Source organism: Electrophorus electricus, chromosome 24 (genome assembly GCF_013358815.1).
Source record: "Electrophorus electricus isolate fEleEle1 chromosome 24, fEleEle1.pri, whole genome shotgun sequence".
Taxonomy (NCBI): domain Eukaryota; kingdom Metazoa; phylum Chordata; class Actinopteri; order Gymnotiformes; family Gymnotidae; genus Electrophorus; species Electrophorus electricus.
Window position 1 is genome coordinate 4,418,490 of NC_049558.1, and position 19,011 is coordinate 4,437,500.

Genomic DNA, 19,011 nt, shown 5'->3' on the forward strand with positions numbered 1-19,011 from the left:
TCACTTGCGCTAGGAACACTGCCCTTAACCCGTTTTGGAAAACAGACACCACCCATGAAAATAAGTGTTTTGAACAAGTCGAGACATCTTTATTGTTGTTCCTGCGAGTATTGTTTAGGCTGTCAGCTACTGAGACACAAGTACAATTACCGATATGTCCTTGTCCAAATAAAGTTAAAAGCCAGGTAAAATGTACACTATCACAAATATCATTGGAGTTGATGACGATTAAATACCGTTTTTTTTTTGTCTTGAATTATTCTTTCCAAATATCATAGTTCACAGAATTTGAAAAACATAAATAATAAATAAAATGTACTACCAACACTTTGCATGAAGTGCAAATGCTGTTGGTTTTTAAACATCTTACTAGCTTTTTCAATAACTGCCATAGAACATACCAAACTCGCACTGCTCATCAGTCATGCGGTCTTGTGGATGTCTTTTTGACACAAGCTGAATAATCTCGTCTGGAAGACTCCACTGCCATCTACAGTCCATATTGGTAAGTGACACTGATTTGGCAATAGATTTCGAGCCGTTTTTCCTGTATTTGAAAATGGTAAACGATTTCCAAAACATGCCCCTAAATTGCATGTTCACCGCATGTAGAAGAAATTTAATCAGTATCGCTGCGTTTACATTCTGAAAAAAAAAACTCTGTGCGCAGAGCTAGGGAAAAATTGGTTCAAAGCGAAGACAAAAGAGCTTTTTCCCCAAACCGACGGGTGATGGTAACTGAACCATGGCTGAAGCAGTGTGCATTTGGACTTCTCTTTCCAGTATATTTCATCTGTCTCCATAGCCTGTGCTGAGCTCAGGCGGAGAGAGATAGCGAGACAGATAGCAGATGACTGGACAGTTGAGAAAGTTAATGTAGAGGAGAGACCACATCTCTTTCATGTGAACTCCAGGGTCACTGACAGCAGCAGCATGATGTGCGTGGGCCCAAATTCAGCTCCACCCGAATCAGCCACTGGGGGGAAAAAAAACACACATACACATGCACAGATTACAGGGACTAAACACACACAGACTACGTGCACAGCCTTATGGCACCATTTATCCAGCAGTACTCATTATGTTGTAAACAGCAGTACCATTAAATTGTAGTGTCTCCTTCTTTATTCTTGGATTTTCTACAAAAAGAAGACAAGATAACATTGCTGATGTTTAACAGGATATTTTCAAAAAGTTCTGTGAGAGTTCTTATTCGATACTTATCCATTGATAATACAACAGTATGGCCCATGTGACAGTTTAATAACCAAATACATACTTTGAGGCATTCACAAGAGAATAAACCAGTTGTAAGCACTGGTAAATAATCCATGTTTTAGAATTTCATACTGTCTTAACATTATGAGGCCTATGGGTATTTCATTTTGATAGAATACCATGACTCACATTTACATTTTATTTTCAATAACTATCAGACATTTATTTATTGCCAAGAAATCTACATTTGAGTGCTTGATTCTATAAGGTTTATTTTAAAGTCCAGTGGTCAAATGTCAGTCCATAAAAATAGTATGCCTATAGTAACAGCACAAGGCTATACTGACTGAGACTGTTGTTTGAGGTGCAGGACTTTAAATGTCCAAAAGTGCTCCAACATCTGCCCTTTCATATTCTATCGAACCACATCTGTCTACTGAACTATACATTTCCTAAAGTGTGTGTGGGAGTTTCTGTTTGCACATCATGTAGTGTGTGAGTGCTTGATATTTACAGAGCCCTACAAGGTTTTCTTAATCCTACCTGAGCACTATGAAGAGAGTGAGGGCACTAGATACTGACCGAAGATGATGAGACGTAGGTAAGAATTGGTGGAGCCCAGGGGGTTCTCAGCAGAACAGCGGTACAAGGAGCCGTTAAGTTCTGCGGGGACTCGCTCCAGAACGAGAACTTTCCCCTCCCTCTCAGCACTGCCATCCAACAGGAGACCTCCCACATGGCTCCATGTGAACAGAGGCTCTGGGAACACCTCGTTCTGCAGCCCAGAGTGCCAGAGAAACACTATAACTACATTAACATCCTACAGAAAACCTTAAAGCCCCATCTCTGTTGTCTACAGTTATGAAAACTGTGAAGCATAATTACGCCCATGTTATATATGACATTGAATGCCTGAAAAGAGAAAAGGCTTAAATGAAATATACAGTACACTGCCTTTGGCAGTGGCCTTCTTTCTCTGTGCATACATTGCTCTTATAAGAATCCTAATTTAAATGCAGACACTTCCTTAGCTTCTTCCTACAGTACAAGTCAAAGGGAGACAATGTAGTCCCCTGATAAATTACATGCTACATTGCTTAAAAGGGAATGTCTTGACAGTTAACCAAGGATTCACCAAGGTACTAATAGGATTTTACATTGAAAACGTTCTAAAAATTACAAACATTAAGAAAAAGTAATATTACTTAATTGTAGCAGGAATGGAATGTTCTGTAATAAGGTAGAACCAAAGACTCTGTGGACCAAATATATCCAATATATAATTATTACATATGGACACAACCATATAGGTGCATCACATTTTCAATTTGGTCCAGCAAACTGACATTTCAAATCTCTTGCGATTCAAATCTCTTTGCATGTTCGGTCCAGGTTACTTAAATTATCTTACCCCTTTTACACCCGTCTGGAACCCCTCCACTGCAATTCGAACTGTATCTCCCACTTTTGCCCTGCATGGAGTCGCGGAGAGCTTAGGTCCCTTTGGAGCAGCTTAGAAAGTGGGAGACAGAATTAGAAGTAAAAAGACTGGCTCAAGACCACATGCTGCTCGTGTTTTGCTTGTGCATGTTCCCGTACTCACAGAGGATGACTTCAGCCTGCATGGGCATGGAGAGAGCCGGGTGCTTGACCTCGCAGCTGAACATGGCCTCACTGTCCAGCTGTGGGTTCAGGTGCCACGTGAGCATGGCCTGCACTTCAATGGTGCCATCGTTCGCCTCAGTCTCTGTGTAGTCGAAGTAGTACAGTGGGCTGGAGCTCAGTACCCAGCGTGGGAACTCCCTGCTAACCACAGTCTCTGGGATGATCTCGGTGGTGGGTTTGGGGCCCTCTTGGCCTGTGGCCCCTGATGTGTATCTCTGCTGGGGCCGCACCCCATCTGAGCGTGCTGGCTCAATGCCTGGGTTGAGGAAAGAAATGGACCTCTGCAGCTTGGTGTCGTCAAGGTCTCGGCTGATCAGAGACCTACTATCTATGGGCACAGACAAGCCCCTGCTTTCAGCCCCATCAGAGGACTGGGTGGAGGGTAGCACCTCGATTAGCTCTCCATCTCTTTTAAAGTACACCTAAGAGGGAAGGTGGACAAAAGACGAGAAGATAAACTGATTAATGCAGTGAACATGAGAAGATGTTGAATGACTTTCAGGAATTCTAATAAGAAGTCTCTGACCACAGGAGCGGGCTTTCCTCCAGTCACGGTGCATAAGAGTGTGAAGTTTTGTGCCTCATAGCGATTGAATCGTGTTGGCTGGTCTACTGCAATTACAGAGATGGATTTTGGAGGTGCTGAGAGGAAAAGAGTCATATTCATTAGCACATTAAATCATTTAGGACAGAGAGAAGACAGAAGATCACAAGGGTATTAGAAGAGCCCTGAGCCATGTTTTATGCCAGTAACTGCTGTATTATAAACCTGCAGGCTCAGAGAGACACACTCTCCATTACCTTTTTCTAAGTAAGCAAGGTACCATAACATCCCTATTTTTGCCATTATCTCATAATCCTTTTTTGGTATGTAACCCTAACAGTTTTCACTTACATCTATACAGGATAGGTCTTTACAAGAGCTCATACATATTTTTCACTGTGCAAGTCAGAGCAGGCTCTCCTCTTGGGAAATTGCCATTCAATTAGCAAAGCAAGCTACAGGGCTCAAACTAACATCCTGCTGAGTTCCCTGGAGATGCACAGGCTAATAGGCAGTGCAAAACTACAAAAAAATTAAAAACTCAAATGCAAGCACTGATTATAAAGCCACGGTTAATTTGGGAAAAATATCTGCTTTTCCAAAGCATAGTCTTAGCAAACTTCAAAATGCTTTTGGCATGGACAAAACAAGCTTTCGTCAAGCCTCTGGTATCATCACTGATAAAATAAAAACATGAACACTGATTAACTTTGGATCCCAACCAGAGAGCAGTGATAAGTGACCAGCATCAAATCTTGTTGGATTCTCTTTTTCATCCGCACAGGCTGCGTACTACGAATCCCAATTTTGACTACAGACGTGCTGATCTTGAGTGTCCTGCACAGACTAGGCCAACTCCTCCTGATCAGAAGTATATGTGTGTAGGTGGCAACGTGAGGAACAGTGCTCATCCTCTATGCCATACAGAACTATGGAAGCAGGACTGGAACCTTACACATAACAACAACTGCTATGCTTCCAGATGCTAAGACCACCTTCTCTCTGTACGTCCTGTCATAGATCCCCACGTGGCATTCGTATGGCCCGTTGTCTTCCATCTGCACCTCAGGGAGCCTGGTTATAGCACAGGGAAGAAGCACTGCCATTTTGGATAGCTTTCTGTTGTTATTAACGTGTTGTAGTACATTCTGTAGGTAACAGCTGAATGTAACCACATATCTGAAGGTAACCAACCTAACAGTGGTCTGGTAAGCAAACTCCTCTCTTCTGCGGTAATCCTCCATGTGAGAGAAATTGGTATTGTACATGGCATCATAAGTAAAGATTTTCTGCTTAGATCTACCACCCTCTGTAACCTACAAAAATGTTAAATAGTCACAAACAACAACAACAAACACTGTAAGTGTACAGAAAAAAATTACTTATAAAACTGACTTATAATTAATCATTAATAAACCTATAAAGATGAGAATAACTTTAGTGAGGCTGTTATTGAAGCTTTTGGTGAAACTGGTTTGAAAGTTGGGAAGTTTTCATTGTTATCATTGATATGAAGGCCTGCTAACATTTCTGCTTGACTCAGAGTGCCATGATTTATGCTTCACTGTGTAATGAATAAAATAACACCTCTGGTGTTCCGCAAATGAAGTGACAGAGTTTTATTAAAAATGTCACCACATTATGAAAGGAGAAGTAGATTTTGGCCTACTGCTAATGCACTGTAATTGAATACTATATCCTCAAAGTCATCCATCAAGGCTATGGCCCCGAGTGCCCAAAAAAAGAGCCAAGAACAAAAAAGATTCATCCTAGAATCACTGAACCATGAACTCTTAATCGTGAATATATTTTTTTATTTTAGTTTTTCATTTCACACTGTATCAGAGTAAGTCATGGGGGGAGGGGGGGGGGGGTTAAACTTACACAAGAAATTAATGACTTGCTCTTTTAAAAAACAATATAAATGATGGGGACATATGCATGTAGCTCAGGACACACTCACCCGAAACCACACTATTTCTCTCAGGTTGCCATCAGTCCTGAAATTGCACTTCAAAGTCACTGTGTCCCCCATAACTACAGGTGGAAGAGGCTCTATGGAGACTACTAAATACCCTGCGGGACAGGAGAGAGAGATCACACACTGAAACTGTAGCCCTAAAAAACCCGTTTGTCCTAACTGCTAAGATTACATTACTGTGATGGATGTTCAGCCGTAAAAAATGCAGTCTCACTGAAATGCTTCACATATAACTTATGACATTTATCATTGCACTAATCACTGATGATAAGGAATTCAATTCATATGCAACATCAGAAATTGAAATATATTTCTGATCATAAAAAAGACTACCCTGAGATTGAAAGCAATCTTAGGGAAGATGTCTCACTACTGAGACTTTCTAAATGATCTAATGAATATTTCATGTTGTTTGAAAACAGTACACACAGCTTGCCTGAAATGAACATTTATCGACAAGCAACCTGGTTTAAAAATGGTTAACTTATTAGTTATAAACATTGGTTATTGAAATCTTTCAAAACAGATATTTTAAAAAATAATAAGCCACGAAATTCTAACTTGGCATAGAATGAGAATTCTTTAAATGTCACTTAGATTTGCCACCCACATATTAATCCATGTTAAAGAAAGAGATATCAAAGAGCTTGCTAACTCTTCAAGTTGAACATCAATCTGCTAACATGTATTAGAAAAGCTGTTCCACATCTTAGTAACTTATGCAACAGGGTCACAAGGTCACATGCCTTCACTGAATATGGTTTATTGCTTAGAACTATGTCTAATCTCAAGATCTTTAAGTACATTCTTCATCATTCTTCAAGTGTTGCATTATACTACTGTTACAGGCTGACAGAGCTGAATTAAAGCAACCCACCAACTATGCAGTTACAAATAACACGAAGCATCATTGTTTAACGCCACTGGTAGCATACACCAGGTAGCCTACTAGCAACCATATTTGTACTTCTACAGAATTAGTAAAAAAAAATCATCCCTTTGAAGTGGAACACTGGATTCCTACATAATTAGGATTTCACACAGTAAACGTAAATATCAGTGAGTCAGCTGGCACAGAAAATGCAGCTAAGTGGCAGAGAAAGACTTGCATACACCTGTTCTAACCGTCCCTATGCGATAAAGAGAAGTCAGTGTGGGAAGAAATATAATCTGTCACAAATTCAGTGACCTACAAAATCTCCCAGTTCTTCCATATTGCCTCATCTGCTATGACGTCTGTGAATGGATTATTTTTCTGTGTTTTTCCCCTGCCATAATCCATGAGCTCTTCTTCTGTCAGCCAAGTGGTTGTGCATACTGCATGCTGAGAGACTGACACCAGAAGGTCCTGTGATATTGCAAGAACACTTAATAAACACTATCATTCACTATATCAAGGCCTTCGAGTTAAAAAAATTAAAAATACAATTTTCCTTGACCACAGAAAAAAAGCACAGTTGCATTGAAAACTCTGGTATAAAGCCTGGCTGAAGTTGATCCCAGATACTAGCACATTATTGCAGTACAGGTTTTAGTGATTTCTCTGCTACCAGTGCACCTGGCCCAACTCAGCAGTTAATTATCCAGCTCTTCACCAGTTTACAGTGGGAGGTTAAAGCCAAGTCTAAACAAGAGCAGTGACATTGCATCGTTACTCCTGTGGTAAGATTAGGAAGAACTGGATCAGTGCTTTCCATTATCTGAAGAGATGAGAATGAGAGTCTTGGAAGACCCTGATAGACTTATAATCTTATGTTATAATTCTACTTTTTTGCTTTTTCTTTAGTTACATTTTTTTCTTTAGTAATAAACTAATTTGGCATATATAAATGCACTTAACTACTGAGACAACCTCTTTCTTAAAGGCATGTCTTCTAGCTGACAAAAAATCCAAACTTCAAAGATTTCAAAGTACAAATTAATGATATATTACTTGAACTCTTAAATCAACTTTTTGCCCCTTGTCTGGTTTTGAGCTCCACTTTGTGGATTTTGGACAGTTTTTTGTTGGAACTGAGTGGAGCAACTTTGACAGGTTCCACGCATCATGAGTGAGAGAGACGCAAGTAAATCTTTGTTTATGTGGTTATTGGACAGACATTTGAAATGGGCTCCCCTTCCCTAAATCCAGCATGCTGATTCCATTTAAAAGCTAAGAATACTTTTTACACAGTACCTACAAACATGGACATTAATGTGCTTTTTATTATTAAGTTGCTATTTCCTGTCATATTATGCTAGATCTCGATTTATTTTCATCCCCAACTGAAAAATAAATGCTACTCTTTAAATTAAATAAGTTGCCACGTTATTTGCATACATGATGATATACTGTTATTGTATTAATGCATATCAGCATGTGGTTTTCTTGTTTGTTTCCTGTTTCGTCCTTGTTGGAAATGTTTCCAGCTTCAATCTTATGTTTTACTAACACTGATTATTGAGGTGATTTAACTGGATTTACAGGTTTAAAGTCCAGGAGGGAACATCTAGATGCACATACAGAATGCTTTCAGGACACCAGGAGTGAAATGACATAACAGGGAGCCAAGCACCACTGAATTACTGCTACAGAAAAGACTTTCAGGAGGCTGTCGCAGATATACACCTGTGATGACTGGACAACTATAACTGACTAACATGCACTCACTGTCTGTCTCTCACACATACACCAACACACTGGGATAATCTAGGCCAGGCAATAAAAAAAACAAAAAACAATATAAAATGGCATTAGATAACTGTAATGTAACTGTAACGGTACAATTGTAAATCATGAAGAGTCAAATATCACTTAAGAAGAGTTAATTCTCAGTGAATCATGTTATTAATCAGTGACATGAGTGACCTTTAACTGTTTTACGTGCAGATTACCCGCTAGATTTTGGCCAGGGCAAAGGATTAAGCTTTGATTCTCAAATAACCGTTTACTGGTGTCATCAAGCACTGGAACATGGTGTCCCTTTAAACAGCATCCTCTCCGTAATGAAATTGCTCTCATCAGGGTAAATGACTACATAATCAGCAGTGCGATATAGCAGAGATGTAGATTAACAGGTAGAAAAGGCCACCCTAAAATGTTTAACAACTTATTTGCTTTTACTTTTAGAGGATACAACAGCAAGCCATAAAGTCAGTCTGCAGTAATTGTAACTGGCTATAACAACAAGCAGTGAAATTAGTCTGCACAGTGTGTACACACCACCGAATTACGAAGCCCGATTGGTGTAGAAGTTAACATTAGCGGGAAGCAAGACCACTACTGCAGCAATATACATTGCGTTCATATTTTGCTGTTTGTCTTGTAATGACAATATCTATGTTTACATATCGTACGATCTGCTGAACCGCTCATTCTTAGTTCGTATGTTAAACTACTATGTACATCGTAATGATTTATCATAAAGAAAGAAACCTTTAAAACTTACCAATCGCGCAATCCATTAGGTCGGAGCACAAAAGCAAGCATAAAGTGATCAGAATATTCATTTTCGAAGTTGTAATGAATTAAACCATAAATGTCGCATTCCCATTTTCCTTAGACCCTCTTCGGTGGTATATGCACATCCCATTCTAAAGTAGCAATGCCGTCAAAACGAGCCATGTCTGGACATTCCGGTGAAATGTGCTTCTTTCTCTATATTAGTATCAGAGAACCGCATGTGAATATGTGCTACTGGTGGCTGCATCCAGAATTGCATCGGGCGGGGATTATCGCAGCCACAGCTCCAGTTGATTTCTCGCGTTCGTGCGCGTTCCCACGCCTAAAACGCACGCCCCTGTCAAGGCACACGCGCTTCACTAACGCGCAGCCTCGCGCGACCGTTGAAGGAAATACATTGTCAACAAACCCAGCGACGCGTTGTAGTTCTGAAAAAAAGTATATCCAATGAAATGTACTACAACATCGAAATAACTTTAGTATAGACAAATGAAAGGCTTAGAGGTCTGCCCAGAAACTCACGTTCAGTTATGTTATGGTGAATGTGATTAATGGTGGAAAGTAAATTTAAAGGGCAACATGGTTTTTCTTCGACTGTATCCAGGAACACCAACTGTGCGTAATTAGGCGTAATCTGTTGTGTCCAGCTGATATGAAAGGATCTGGAAGAAATACCAAGAAATACTAGCCGATAACACAAAACTAAAAAGAGCAAAGAAACATGCGCCGACGGTCAGAGGAACTGTTGACACAGCGGAGAGGAGGCATTCACAGGATGCCGTGCGCCTCTCCGCAGATTGGATCTGGTTAAAAATTCATATTTACTTTAAAGGCTGGACTGTGTGTATGTGGTTGGTTTAGTTTAGCTGTGACCTTATTCCTTTTTATTAGCGTTTTAGTAGTTGTTACTGTCTTTGTGATGTGTGTAATTTTTGACTAGCCTTCCCCTATTTCGCTCACTGAGTCAAAGAGAGGACGACATTCTCCGGGTCTTTCTTGGAGCCGACACCAGAATACATAGCTTACTACTGAAAGCTAAATAATCACATAAAGTTTGTGCTGATATGGAAAATTACAAATTGAATTTCATAAACAAACAAAAAAAATGTTGTGTCTTCAACCATGCCCAAACGAAGTGAAGGCGTTTTCTTGAATATGGACTGCTTTTGCCATCGTCATAATCACTAGCTAGAATTTCAACATAAATCAATCATATACCTTAAAAACTAAAATATCTATCAGCATTAACTATTTATCAACGGCTGTATTTTTAATGCACCTCAGAGTCGGGGAGGTTTTAATGGTATATTACCATTTTTACCATATAGAACTTTCATAACTGTCTCAACTCCAACACTTCAATCCTGAACTGGCTGGTGGTCTTTTTTCATATTCTGTACAAACAAAAATAAAATCCACCAGCAGAGGTTTGCAGTGGAAGTTTAGGGTACCCGCACATCGCTTTTTTAACACATACACCCCTACACACTTACACTCCCACTCTTTTTTGTACACATAGTTCAAAACCGGGTTTAACATTTGTTGAATAAAAGATCACAGTGAACGACCACTTTGTTACCAAAAAGTCAACAAAAATTCCATGAGGCAGGTATAATCACAGTGGCAGCTATGACTGAGTCCAGTGAATCGAAGTGCCATAACTTGTTACATTGTTCTCATTTTAGGAAACGTCACGTCTGGCAGACAGCTCCACTGGAATCGCTCAGATCAGCTTTGACACATTGGTATCTGTGAGGCATGTACTCTGAATTGGTTTCCTAATCACGTTGGGTTTGAGTCACCGTGTGCATACATTAGCCACGGCAGGAGCTGCTTCATACCGTGTCTGTTGATATGTTTAATGAGGGGGCCTCCTATGCCTGCTCCAAGATAAGAGGGCTGAATACGGGCATGTCATAAACATACGTTTCAGGGCTGAAAAGACCAATATTTCAAACAGCTTCAAACAGGTATGTTTCAGGGCCCCAGTGCTAGGATCAGAACAGCGAATTGCACCTGCGTTAGGGTCTGGCTTTGGAAGGTTTGTTTACAACAGAGATATGAATAATGCAAAAGATAAATTTCTGCATTATAGTAAACATGATTTATTTGTTCTGTTTGCTTTCTTTAACAAAGTGACACAGTGTAAAATAAGTACCATCAAAAACAAGAGCCTAAACTACACCAAAACCCTTTGTCCTTACTCATGAATAGCCTTTTCACATTCTGGACTAATGTAAAATAAAAACACAATCAAAATAGAATGACTAACATTTTGACATTCTTTTGCTTTGCACTGCTACTATATACACCATATTGTTTTTACATTAAAATACCCCTTTTCCATTAAGTGAGAGACTAGACAGATCACAACCCTTTATATGTTCACAATGACCATATTCTGCATCCTATCCAAAAGAACAACTTCATGCAGTGTGGGCACATAATCATATTCAATCATATTTGATGTTTTGAAATTATAAGGTTTATTTTAATATATATTAAACTGTGTATTATGTTGATCCTGCACTATTACATGAACTTGGAGACAAAATACTGCACTATGTGTAATGTAGAACATGTCAAAACACAACGAGATTCTCTTCTTTGTAGAGACTTCTTTGTTTGTTTGTTTGTTTGGGGGGGGGGGTGTTGTTATATCTACCCAGTTCTCTCTTAATTTAGTCAATGCTAATTCCCACCCACTATTAGATAAGTTCAATAGATACTGGTTTGAGTATGCTTTCTCCAAGACACATAAAGCTGCCACTTGCGCATCAGAAGACAGCTGAATGCATTTGCAGGAGATCGATTACTGCCTGGTTTGTATACGTGACCTAGCAGGAGGCCACAATTGGCTGGCATTGCATTACAATAGAGGAAGAGGAAACCAAGGACATCCTATGCATGCTAAGAGCAGGGACAATTAAGCATCATAGGGAAATTGTGATTTTGAATCCTGACAGTGCAACAACCATCCCTCAAAGTCACAATCTCCCACAGTTAGAGTGAACCTTTAGGCCCCAGGAGCCCCAGATCCTTTTCTGTAAGACATCACCTACCAAGAGCCAATTATGACCCTGCTTTGTCCCAGAGTAGAAGTTCCTAAGAGAGGATTGACTTCACAGCACACAGTTGGAGAAGAAATATGGAAAAAACAGAACTAGTAGGAAGCAAAGGCAGGCAACACTGATTAAAAGAATTTTGGATAACAGCTTAAGCCATACAAATGCAGGCATGCAGTCGATCTGTCCTCCAGTGTATCTTCAGTGCTCCATCTTGCAGAGAACAGTCAGCATCTTTTAGTACTCATCAATGTTTTAGACAGTGAGTGGGAGTTGCCAGACCATAAGCATACTCTCATTGGCCCCAGAGGAGCTAGAGGTGGAGGAGCCAGCCACGGTTAGCCTGCGGAACCCCCGTCCACCTGATATAACGGCAGCTGAAATAACCCTCTCTCTGTGCGTTCCCTCCTTGGCAGCTGGCCCAGGGCCCCTGACCAAAACCTCAGGATCATCACTCAGCTCATAGATGGAGCCATCCTCCACTGAGTGCTCCAGAGAATCCTGGGAGGAGCTGGAGGCCTCCTCAGGTTGGGCCGTCAGGAGTTTTCCTGGCAGCTGGGAGATGGAGCGCAGCCGGTACTGCAGCAGCACCCCTCTGGGTTTGGCCTCCTGCTGAGGAGAGCCATCAGCCTGCTGTTGCTGCAGGGACTCCTGGGATGAGTGGCACCTTTCTCTGTCCTCCGCTCCATTGCCTGAGTTCATTGCATCCACCAGAGAATCCCGCTTAAGCAAATCTGGGGAAAGCGTGCTTGTGGTGGCCACCAGGAAGTCCACAGGGCCATTGTGAGCGTTGAGGGAGGTCATAGCTTTGCCTGCAGGAGACAGGGACCCTGTATCAGTTTGTGTCAAGACCTGGCAACCTTGGAGTTGGGTGACTGGGGTTAGGTCCCGGACTGCTTACCTGTTATTTTAGGGATGCCCTCCAATTTGGGAACTGGAAGCGTCACAATAATGCCCTGGGCAGTACCAACCCACAGCAGACCTTGGCAGATGAGCAGACTGGTGACGCACACAGTCTTTTGACCTATGGGAGAAAAATGCAACCATGGGGTCACTGTGGTTGTCTTTCTGAACTGAAATATGAAAATAGACTTTTCCTTTTCTGGCTTGAAAAAAAAAGGACCAAAGCTATGATGTGTGAGAGATTCCATGATGCTCACACTTGCCTGAACTCAAGTAGGCAGAGCGTGTCAAGATGTTGATCTCCTGCAAGTGCTCCAGAGTCTCTGTGTGGAAGAGGCGAAGTGAGGAGCCCTCGGAATACGCCATCCACACCCCTCCCCCTGCAAGCACCATGTGTGTCACACTCACCAACGGGTCCGGGTGAGCTTCAAAGCTCTGAGCACAGAGAGAAAAACAGGTTTGAGGGAAAGGGGACAAAGCAGCAGCAACAACAACAACAACAACAACAACAAAAAGAAACTGCCAGAGATAAAGGAGGAGGGGGTGGCAAACAATATCAAGGATGAAAGTAAAGAGAAAACGAGAGCTAGCAAAAGAAATCACAAGTAAAGTAAAAATGACAAAGAACACTCAGTGTAAACACTGACAAAGTCAGAACTGAAATGAGTCATTTCTGAATGCAAAAACTCTAAGATGAGCACATCAGTCATCTAGACTCCGTTACCAATATATGCTGGATTTGTGAACACAAAGCAATCAGTTTGTCTGCACATATGTATATAGTTCTAAAGAGGTTCTCATCTCCAGTTGAGCTGGAACCAAACTGCTAGAGCCAAATTTATTCCTGCTATTAAGCATCAGGGTGAAGGGAGGGGTGTGCCCCTTGCGGCAAAATGGAGAGGTTGGCTCAGCTGTCAGAAGTGATCAAACACTCGCATACAAACATGCTGCTGGGCTTCTAGAGAAGCTACCTTTATGTACTACTCAGGATGCTCCATCATAATGCACCTCACAAGCAAAGCGTGGTTAATATATTAAAAGCACACATGCACACACACACCAACACGCGCGCACACACACACACACACAAAACACTATAACCTGCACTTAAAGATAGGAATCAACCTTGCTCGTTCTGAAGCTTCACTGCAGAGGAAAGCGCAGAATTTGATCAAAAGATGCAGTCGACTTGCCTCATCTCTATAGGATTGTTTACACCAACAAAAGATGTTTAGATGGCGCTAAAATGACAGATCTTTTGTAGAGAAGATGGGATCAACAAATAACTCTTATTTACCATTTTTTTGGAGGTTTTTTTTGCGTATAAAAATATTTTAGTTAAAAAGGAATGAACTTTGCCCCGTTTCTGCATATGACTGATTTTAAGTGATTAGTGTCATTGATAGCCATTACCTGTGTGCTGAAATCATAGACCTTGATGACAGTGACCTGGTTTGCACAACTGGCCCACACACAGTCATCTGTCTTGAGGAGTTTGAGCACAGGTGCATTTCCAACCACTACTAATCTGCTGGAGTCTGGGTCCCACAATGCTTCTGAAAGGACAACAAAGCTTTGAAAGAATTGAGCACAACAGTGTACAGCAAAGGAGACATGGCAGAATGTTTGCCACATAAAGGGCAGTACATCATGGCCAACAGCCTATCAAATAACTGATAATAAATAATAAACACTGAAAGCCTTTTTCATATATACCTTTTCTTCCAAGCAAAAGTAGAACTGTTTGTATAAACAAACAGTAAAATGAGTTATTTTACAGTTTACAATTATAATCAAGTTCTTCACAAGTGTGCTACAGTAAAAAAGGAAATGTTACATGAAACTGCTAGATATATTCACATCGCCTGTTATATTTTTTAAATTATGATTAACAGGCGATATGAATGTATCTAACAGCTTTATATAGCAAATATCTTTAAAAATTAAACAAAAACATTCTGCCATTTGCACAAAATGGTAACTTGAACATCAAAGTATTGTACGGAGCCAAAAAACAACTCACTACTCACTGCTAGGTTTGAATGAACTTTGAACTGATTAAAGAGATTTGTGCAGCACTGTATTAGACAAGCAGCAATCCAACAAAGTTCAGTCTGCTTCTACTGACTTTGAATGGATGAGGAATTTAAACTTTATTTTGCTACTGGCTCCCCTCAGCATGTTTTGACAAAGTTAAAGCCATGTTGAACTATTCAAATGAGAGCAGCAATGTGTATTTTTAAGTTGGATCCTACAAAGTGATCTCACCTCCATTCTTTCTGCTATAAACCACAACTTTGCCATTAGTCAGTCCAGCAAAGAGGGAATTTGCAGAGTGTTTTAGGCACAGGACAGGACAACCATCAGGATTACGGAATGTCAGGAGGCACTGAGCGGCAGTGTCCACGCTGCCATAAACTAGGATGCTGCAATGAAACATACACACACACACACACACGCACACACACACGCACACACACACACACACACACACACACACACACACACACACACACACACACACACACACACACACACACACACACACACAAACACGTGCTCAGGTTTATACTACCTCACTGCATAGCTGCTGAAAAAGCAATGATTATTCTTAGATAAATAAAAACACCTCAGTTGGGTTTTTGTTTGTTTTTTTGTTTTTTTAGATACAATCACCTCAGATAAACCCAAATCAAGTGACTCGATATGATTTTGACTCACTTGCCATTTTGTAACCCCACACAGATGGTGCTTCCAATTCTGGCAGGACATTCCTTGGGCTGCTCCTCTTCCTCTTCAGCACTCAATTCCGTCACATACTCGAGGCTCAGAACAGGGGAGCCCAGAGGGAAGCTCTTCACGGAGCGTGGCATGGGTCTGTTCAGGGAAAAGATCTCCATCTGCCCATGACTGTCATTTCCACCACTTGCCACCTAAGCAGGATAGGGAGAATGGTATGTGAGCATGTGTGTGTGAGAGAGAGAGGGAGAGAGAATATAAAAAAGGCTATCTAGCTCTTTTGCTTGCTGATAATGCCATAGGTTTTAGGAGAGAGAAGGATGGAAGAGAAACAGCAAAAACACAGCGCATGTATGAATCATTTATCAGATGCCCTTTGATGCATATGCTTTTGATGGGCATATTTCAGGTTGTTCTGATGCTGTTTCAAAAACCATTTAGTCTTTTTTTAAATAAAAAAAATAATTTAGTCTTGCTTAGACTATAATTATAAACATCATTCAAACCATTTAATGGCAGATTTTTAAAGGTCACACTGCAACTACTGTGTTTAAAAGTTTGAAGAAAAAGAACTGAAAGCCCAGATGCTCTGTGCTGGGCCTGTGGAAATGAAGACTTCATGAAACAACGATATCCTCGCTACTCATTGTTAAGGGCTTGGTCTCCCAGTGCTTGCTCTTGAGCAGACAAGAGTCATTTGCAGCAGTGGAGCGGTGGTGCATGAGCTATGCAAAAGAGCAATACTCACCCAGAAGTAGCCCTGAGGTAGAGAGGTACTGGCTGCCGAGAACCCCAGTAAAGCACACTGGACTGGATTGTGAAGGGCTGTCTGTAGCTGTGAACAAAAATAAAAGGACATTAGCGTAACACTCCTTCCAGCCCTGCTCTATGATAAGGTCTGCACCAGGTCTGTGAACCTGGAATCTTTCAAAATGAAGGTATCATACGGCACAAGCTGTATAAATTTTAACCATTACTTAAAAGGTTTGGATGTCACCATGTGGAATTACATCAAAAGACATATAGCTACATATAGCTGCCTCCTTTTTGTTAAAACGTTACATTTATTCATTTATTTATTTGGGTGGCTGAAATACTTTATAAGATTATCTTTAAATTTACTAGATGAACATTTTAATTAACAAAAGCAACAGAAACACATTAACACAGAAAATTACTACCTCATTTATGATCTAGCATAATTCTATTCCCAATATCCCAAGAGATATTAATATTAGATGGCCTTGTTACAATGCAGTTCATGTTGTTTACTGTAGATTAAACCACAGTAAACATGTTTACATTTTAAATGTGTTTGTTTAAATATTTAATCGCTATTTGTGGCTGCACTGAAAAAGAAACCCACTTAATTCCACAAGCGTTCGAAGATGGCAGAAAAGAACGATGAGCCTCAGTTATTTACTGTTCCGAATAGCATTTTGCTATGTGCGGCAGTAACACATATTTTATTGAGCTTTTCATATGCTTTTCATATTTTTTTTGTCCAGGTGCTTATTGTCAAATGATGTCACAGTCCGGAGTACATCTCTAGGCAATGTTAGCAGGCTAGCTAGTGTACATATTTCTGATGTGAACAGTTTATAAATGTTCAGCTTGATATCTAGATCTAGATATCTAGATCTAGTTATAGGTTTATAACTAGATCTACCTAGTTATAAACAGATCAACCTTGTTTTATCTTTACCATAGAAGATCACTACCGAGGACAACTATCTTATTGTTCATCCATTTCAGAAGATGCTACATATTAAATGTGTGATGTTCTACAGGTCACAAGGGCATTCCATGTGTGGGTGGATAGTTTATGTGCTCAGGGTCACCAGCTGACCTCTCTAACCCCGAGGCCACCCACCTCCACACCCTCAGACCAGCACTCCCTGGTCTCTATACCTCAGCCTGACCAAGCCCCTGCTGGGTGTAGATCTCCTGAGACAAGAAGGAAAATGTGCCCACATTATAGGAGGTGCAGTGGCTGCATAAACCATGTTTGGGTGCTGGTGTTCATTTTGATTTAATTCTTCATGTGAAATTTACACATTAACTACATAATGAACAACTTTTTTTTCTGACGGCCTTATACCAGGATTGCCCCGAAATGCACTGCAAAAATCTTTCACATACTAAGGTCACTGTATTAAGGTACGAATGTTACTCCAATCTTTTCTAATATGATGCCAGTATATTGGTTTCATTCTGTAGGTCATTCTGAGTAGTCCACAGCACTCTAATTATGTCTGTGTGTCTGGCAGGATAATTCTTGGTGGACTAGATACTCTAAGCACCAGGGTAACATAATGATCATAATCTAAAAGCACAGGTGTTAAATGTACTCGTATCATTTTTCAAAAAATCCTGCTTCTTTCTGCAGACTGTCATGATTGGCTGCTGATGGTGGCTCAGAATCCTTCCAATCGTGGAGGTATTCAAGCAGAGCTGACACAGACCAGAGTGAGTTTGAGAAACTAGACTTTACTTGAAACCTATGGCACTATTTACCGAAATGGATTGTGCTGGAGGATCCTTATACTCTCAGATTACGCACTTCGTAAACATTGCCAATGAGTTGGTAGTGCTCAGAGTTCCTGGAATAGCAAGGCTTCAGATTTTTCCTGGAGATTGTTTTTTTGTATTGTGTCCTAGAGATCAGGGCCTATACATTATTTCATTGTTGAAGTAATATCAGTGCTCTGTATCATTCGGTTATTCAGCTTTGCTCTCTGAAAACACTGGTACAATTTAAATAGTATTTAAATATAAATATTGAGTTTGTTTTTGTTAAGATGCATAGTTTTGTTTCAAGTTAATTTCTGGTTTCTTCATGATGGAACTCTTGCTCTTTCTCTCTGCTCTCATTCTTTCTCCCTGTTCTCTCACTCTTTCTCTCCCTACTCTCTCTCTCTCTCTCTCTCTCTCTCTCTCTCTCTCTCTTTTCTCACTCACCTCACTCTCTGCCTACACACTCTTTGTCTCTCCTCTCTCTCCCTACTCTCTCTCTCTCTCTCTCTCTCTCTCTCTCTCTCTTCTCACTCACCTCACTCTCTCTCCCTACACACTCTTTGTCTCTCCTCTCTCTTCCTACTCTCTCTCTCTCTTCTCACTCACCTCACTCTCTGCCTACACACTCTTTGTCTCTCCTCTCTCTTCCTACTCTCTCTCTCTCTCTCCTTCTTTCTCTTTTGCTGTACTCTCTGTTTCTGCAGGGGTTCCACTGGTTGTGCACAGTCTCCTCAGATGTTAGATCTGCTGTAAGTCTGGTGCTACAATGTTAAAATCTACAATTAAGAAGCACTAATTATTAAGCCATGTAAACCGCCGGATTCCCTTTCTTTCATTTTATGTTGGAGCTCACAGGCACATCAGAGTGGCGGATACAGTAACTGACTGACATTGCTAAGATGAAAAAGCTCATTTAAAATACTAGCAGATTACATTT

The 19,011-nt window shown here is 40.6% G+C and overlaps 2 protein-coding genes across 8 annotated transcripts in view; both read right to left on the minus strand.

The window, feature by feature from the left end:
- Positions 1-67: 67 nt before the first annotated feature.
- On the minus strand, positions 68-9,030 carry igsf21b (immunoglobin superfamily, member 21b). 2 transcript variants are annotated; one of them, XM_026998186.2, is made up of 10 exons: positions 8,837-9,030; positions 5,391-5,503; positions 4,622-4,743; positions 4,383-4,501; positions 3,410-3,495; positions 2,822-3,305; positions 2,630-2,730; positions 1,801-1,993; positions 1,101-1,139; positions 68-976 (listed from the first exon to the last, which is right to left on the minus strand). In XM_026998186.2, the coding sequence occupies exons 1-10, from the start codon at positions 8,895-8,897 to the stop codon at positions 900-902; spliced, it is 1,395 nt and encodes a 464-aa protein (XP_026853987.2). In that variant the 5' UTR covers positions 8,898-9,030; the 3' UTR covers positions 68-899. The 2 variants fall into 2 exon arrangements, with proteins under 2 accessions (XP_026853987.2, XP_026853986.2); XM_026998185.2 differs by having other exon boundaries at positions 3,410-3,525.
- A 1,905-nt stretch (positions 9,031-10,935) lies between these two features.
- The window catches only part of arhgef10lb (Rho guanine nucleotide exchange factor (GEF) 10-like b), a 30,513-nt gene continuing 22,437 nt past the window's right edge, over positions 10,936-19,011 (minus strand). For all 6 annotated transcript variants that reach the window (XM_026998079.2, XM_026998078.2, XM_026998075.2 and 3 more), the window contains 7 exons: positions 16,306-16,392; positions 15,540-15,751; positions 15,087-15,244; positions 14,232-14,374; positions 13,082-13,253; positions 12,817-12,939; positions 10,936-12,727 (listed from right to left, as the gene is read on the minus strand). In XM_026998079.2, the coding sequence (XP_026853880.2) occupies positions 12,171-12,727; positions 12,817-12,939; positions 13,082-13,253; positions 14,232-14,374; positions 15,087-15,244; positions 15,540-15,751; positions 16,306-16,392 (1,452 nt within the window). In that variant the 3' untranslated portion in view covers positions 10,936-12,170. The remainder of the gene's footprint in view (positions 12,728-12,816; positions 12,940-13,081; positions 13,254-14,231; positions 14,375-15,086; positions 15,245-15,539; positions 15,752-16,305; positions 16,393-19,011) is intronic.

Excerpts from the sequence above, each read along its gene's own strand:
- igsf21b (XM_026998185.2), bottom strand. The coding sequence starts at position 8,897 with ATGAATATTCTGATCACTTTATGCTTGCTTTTGTGCTCCGACCTAATG. Across the intron at positions 2,731-2,821 it reads GCAGGCTGAAGTCATCCTCT|CTGCTCCAAAGGGACCTAAG; the intron begins GTGAGTACGGGA and ends CCACTTTCTAAG. Across the intron at positions 977-1,100 it reads GGAGACACTACAATTTAATG|TGGCTGATTCGGGTGGAGCT; the intron begins GTACTGCTGTTT and ends TTTTCCCCCCAG.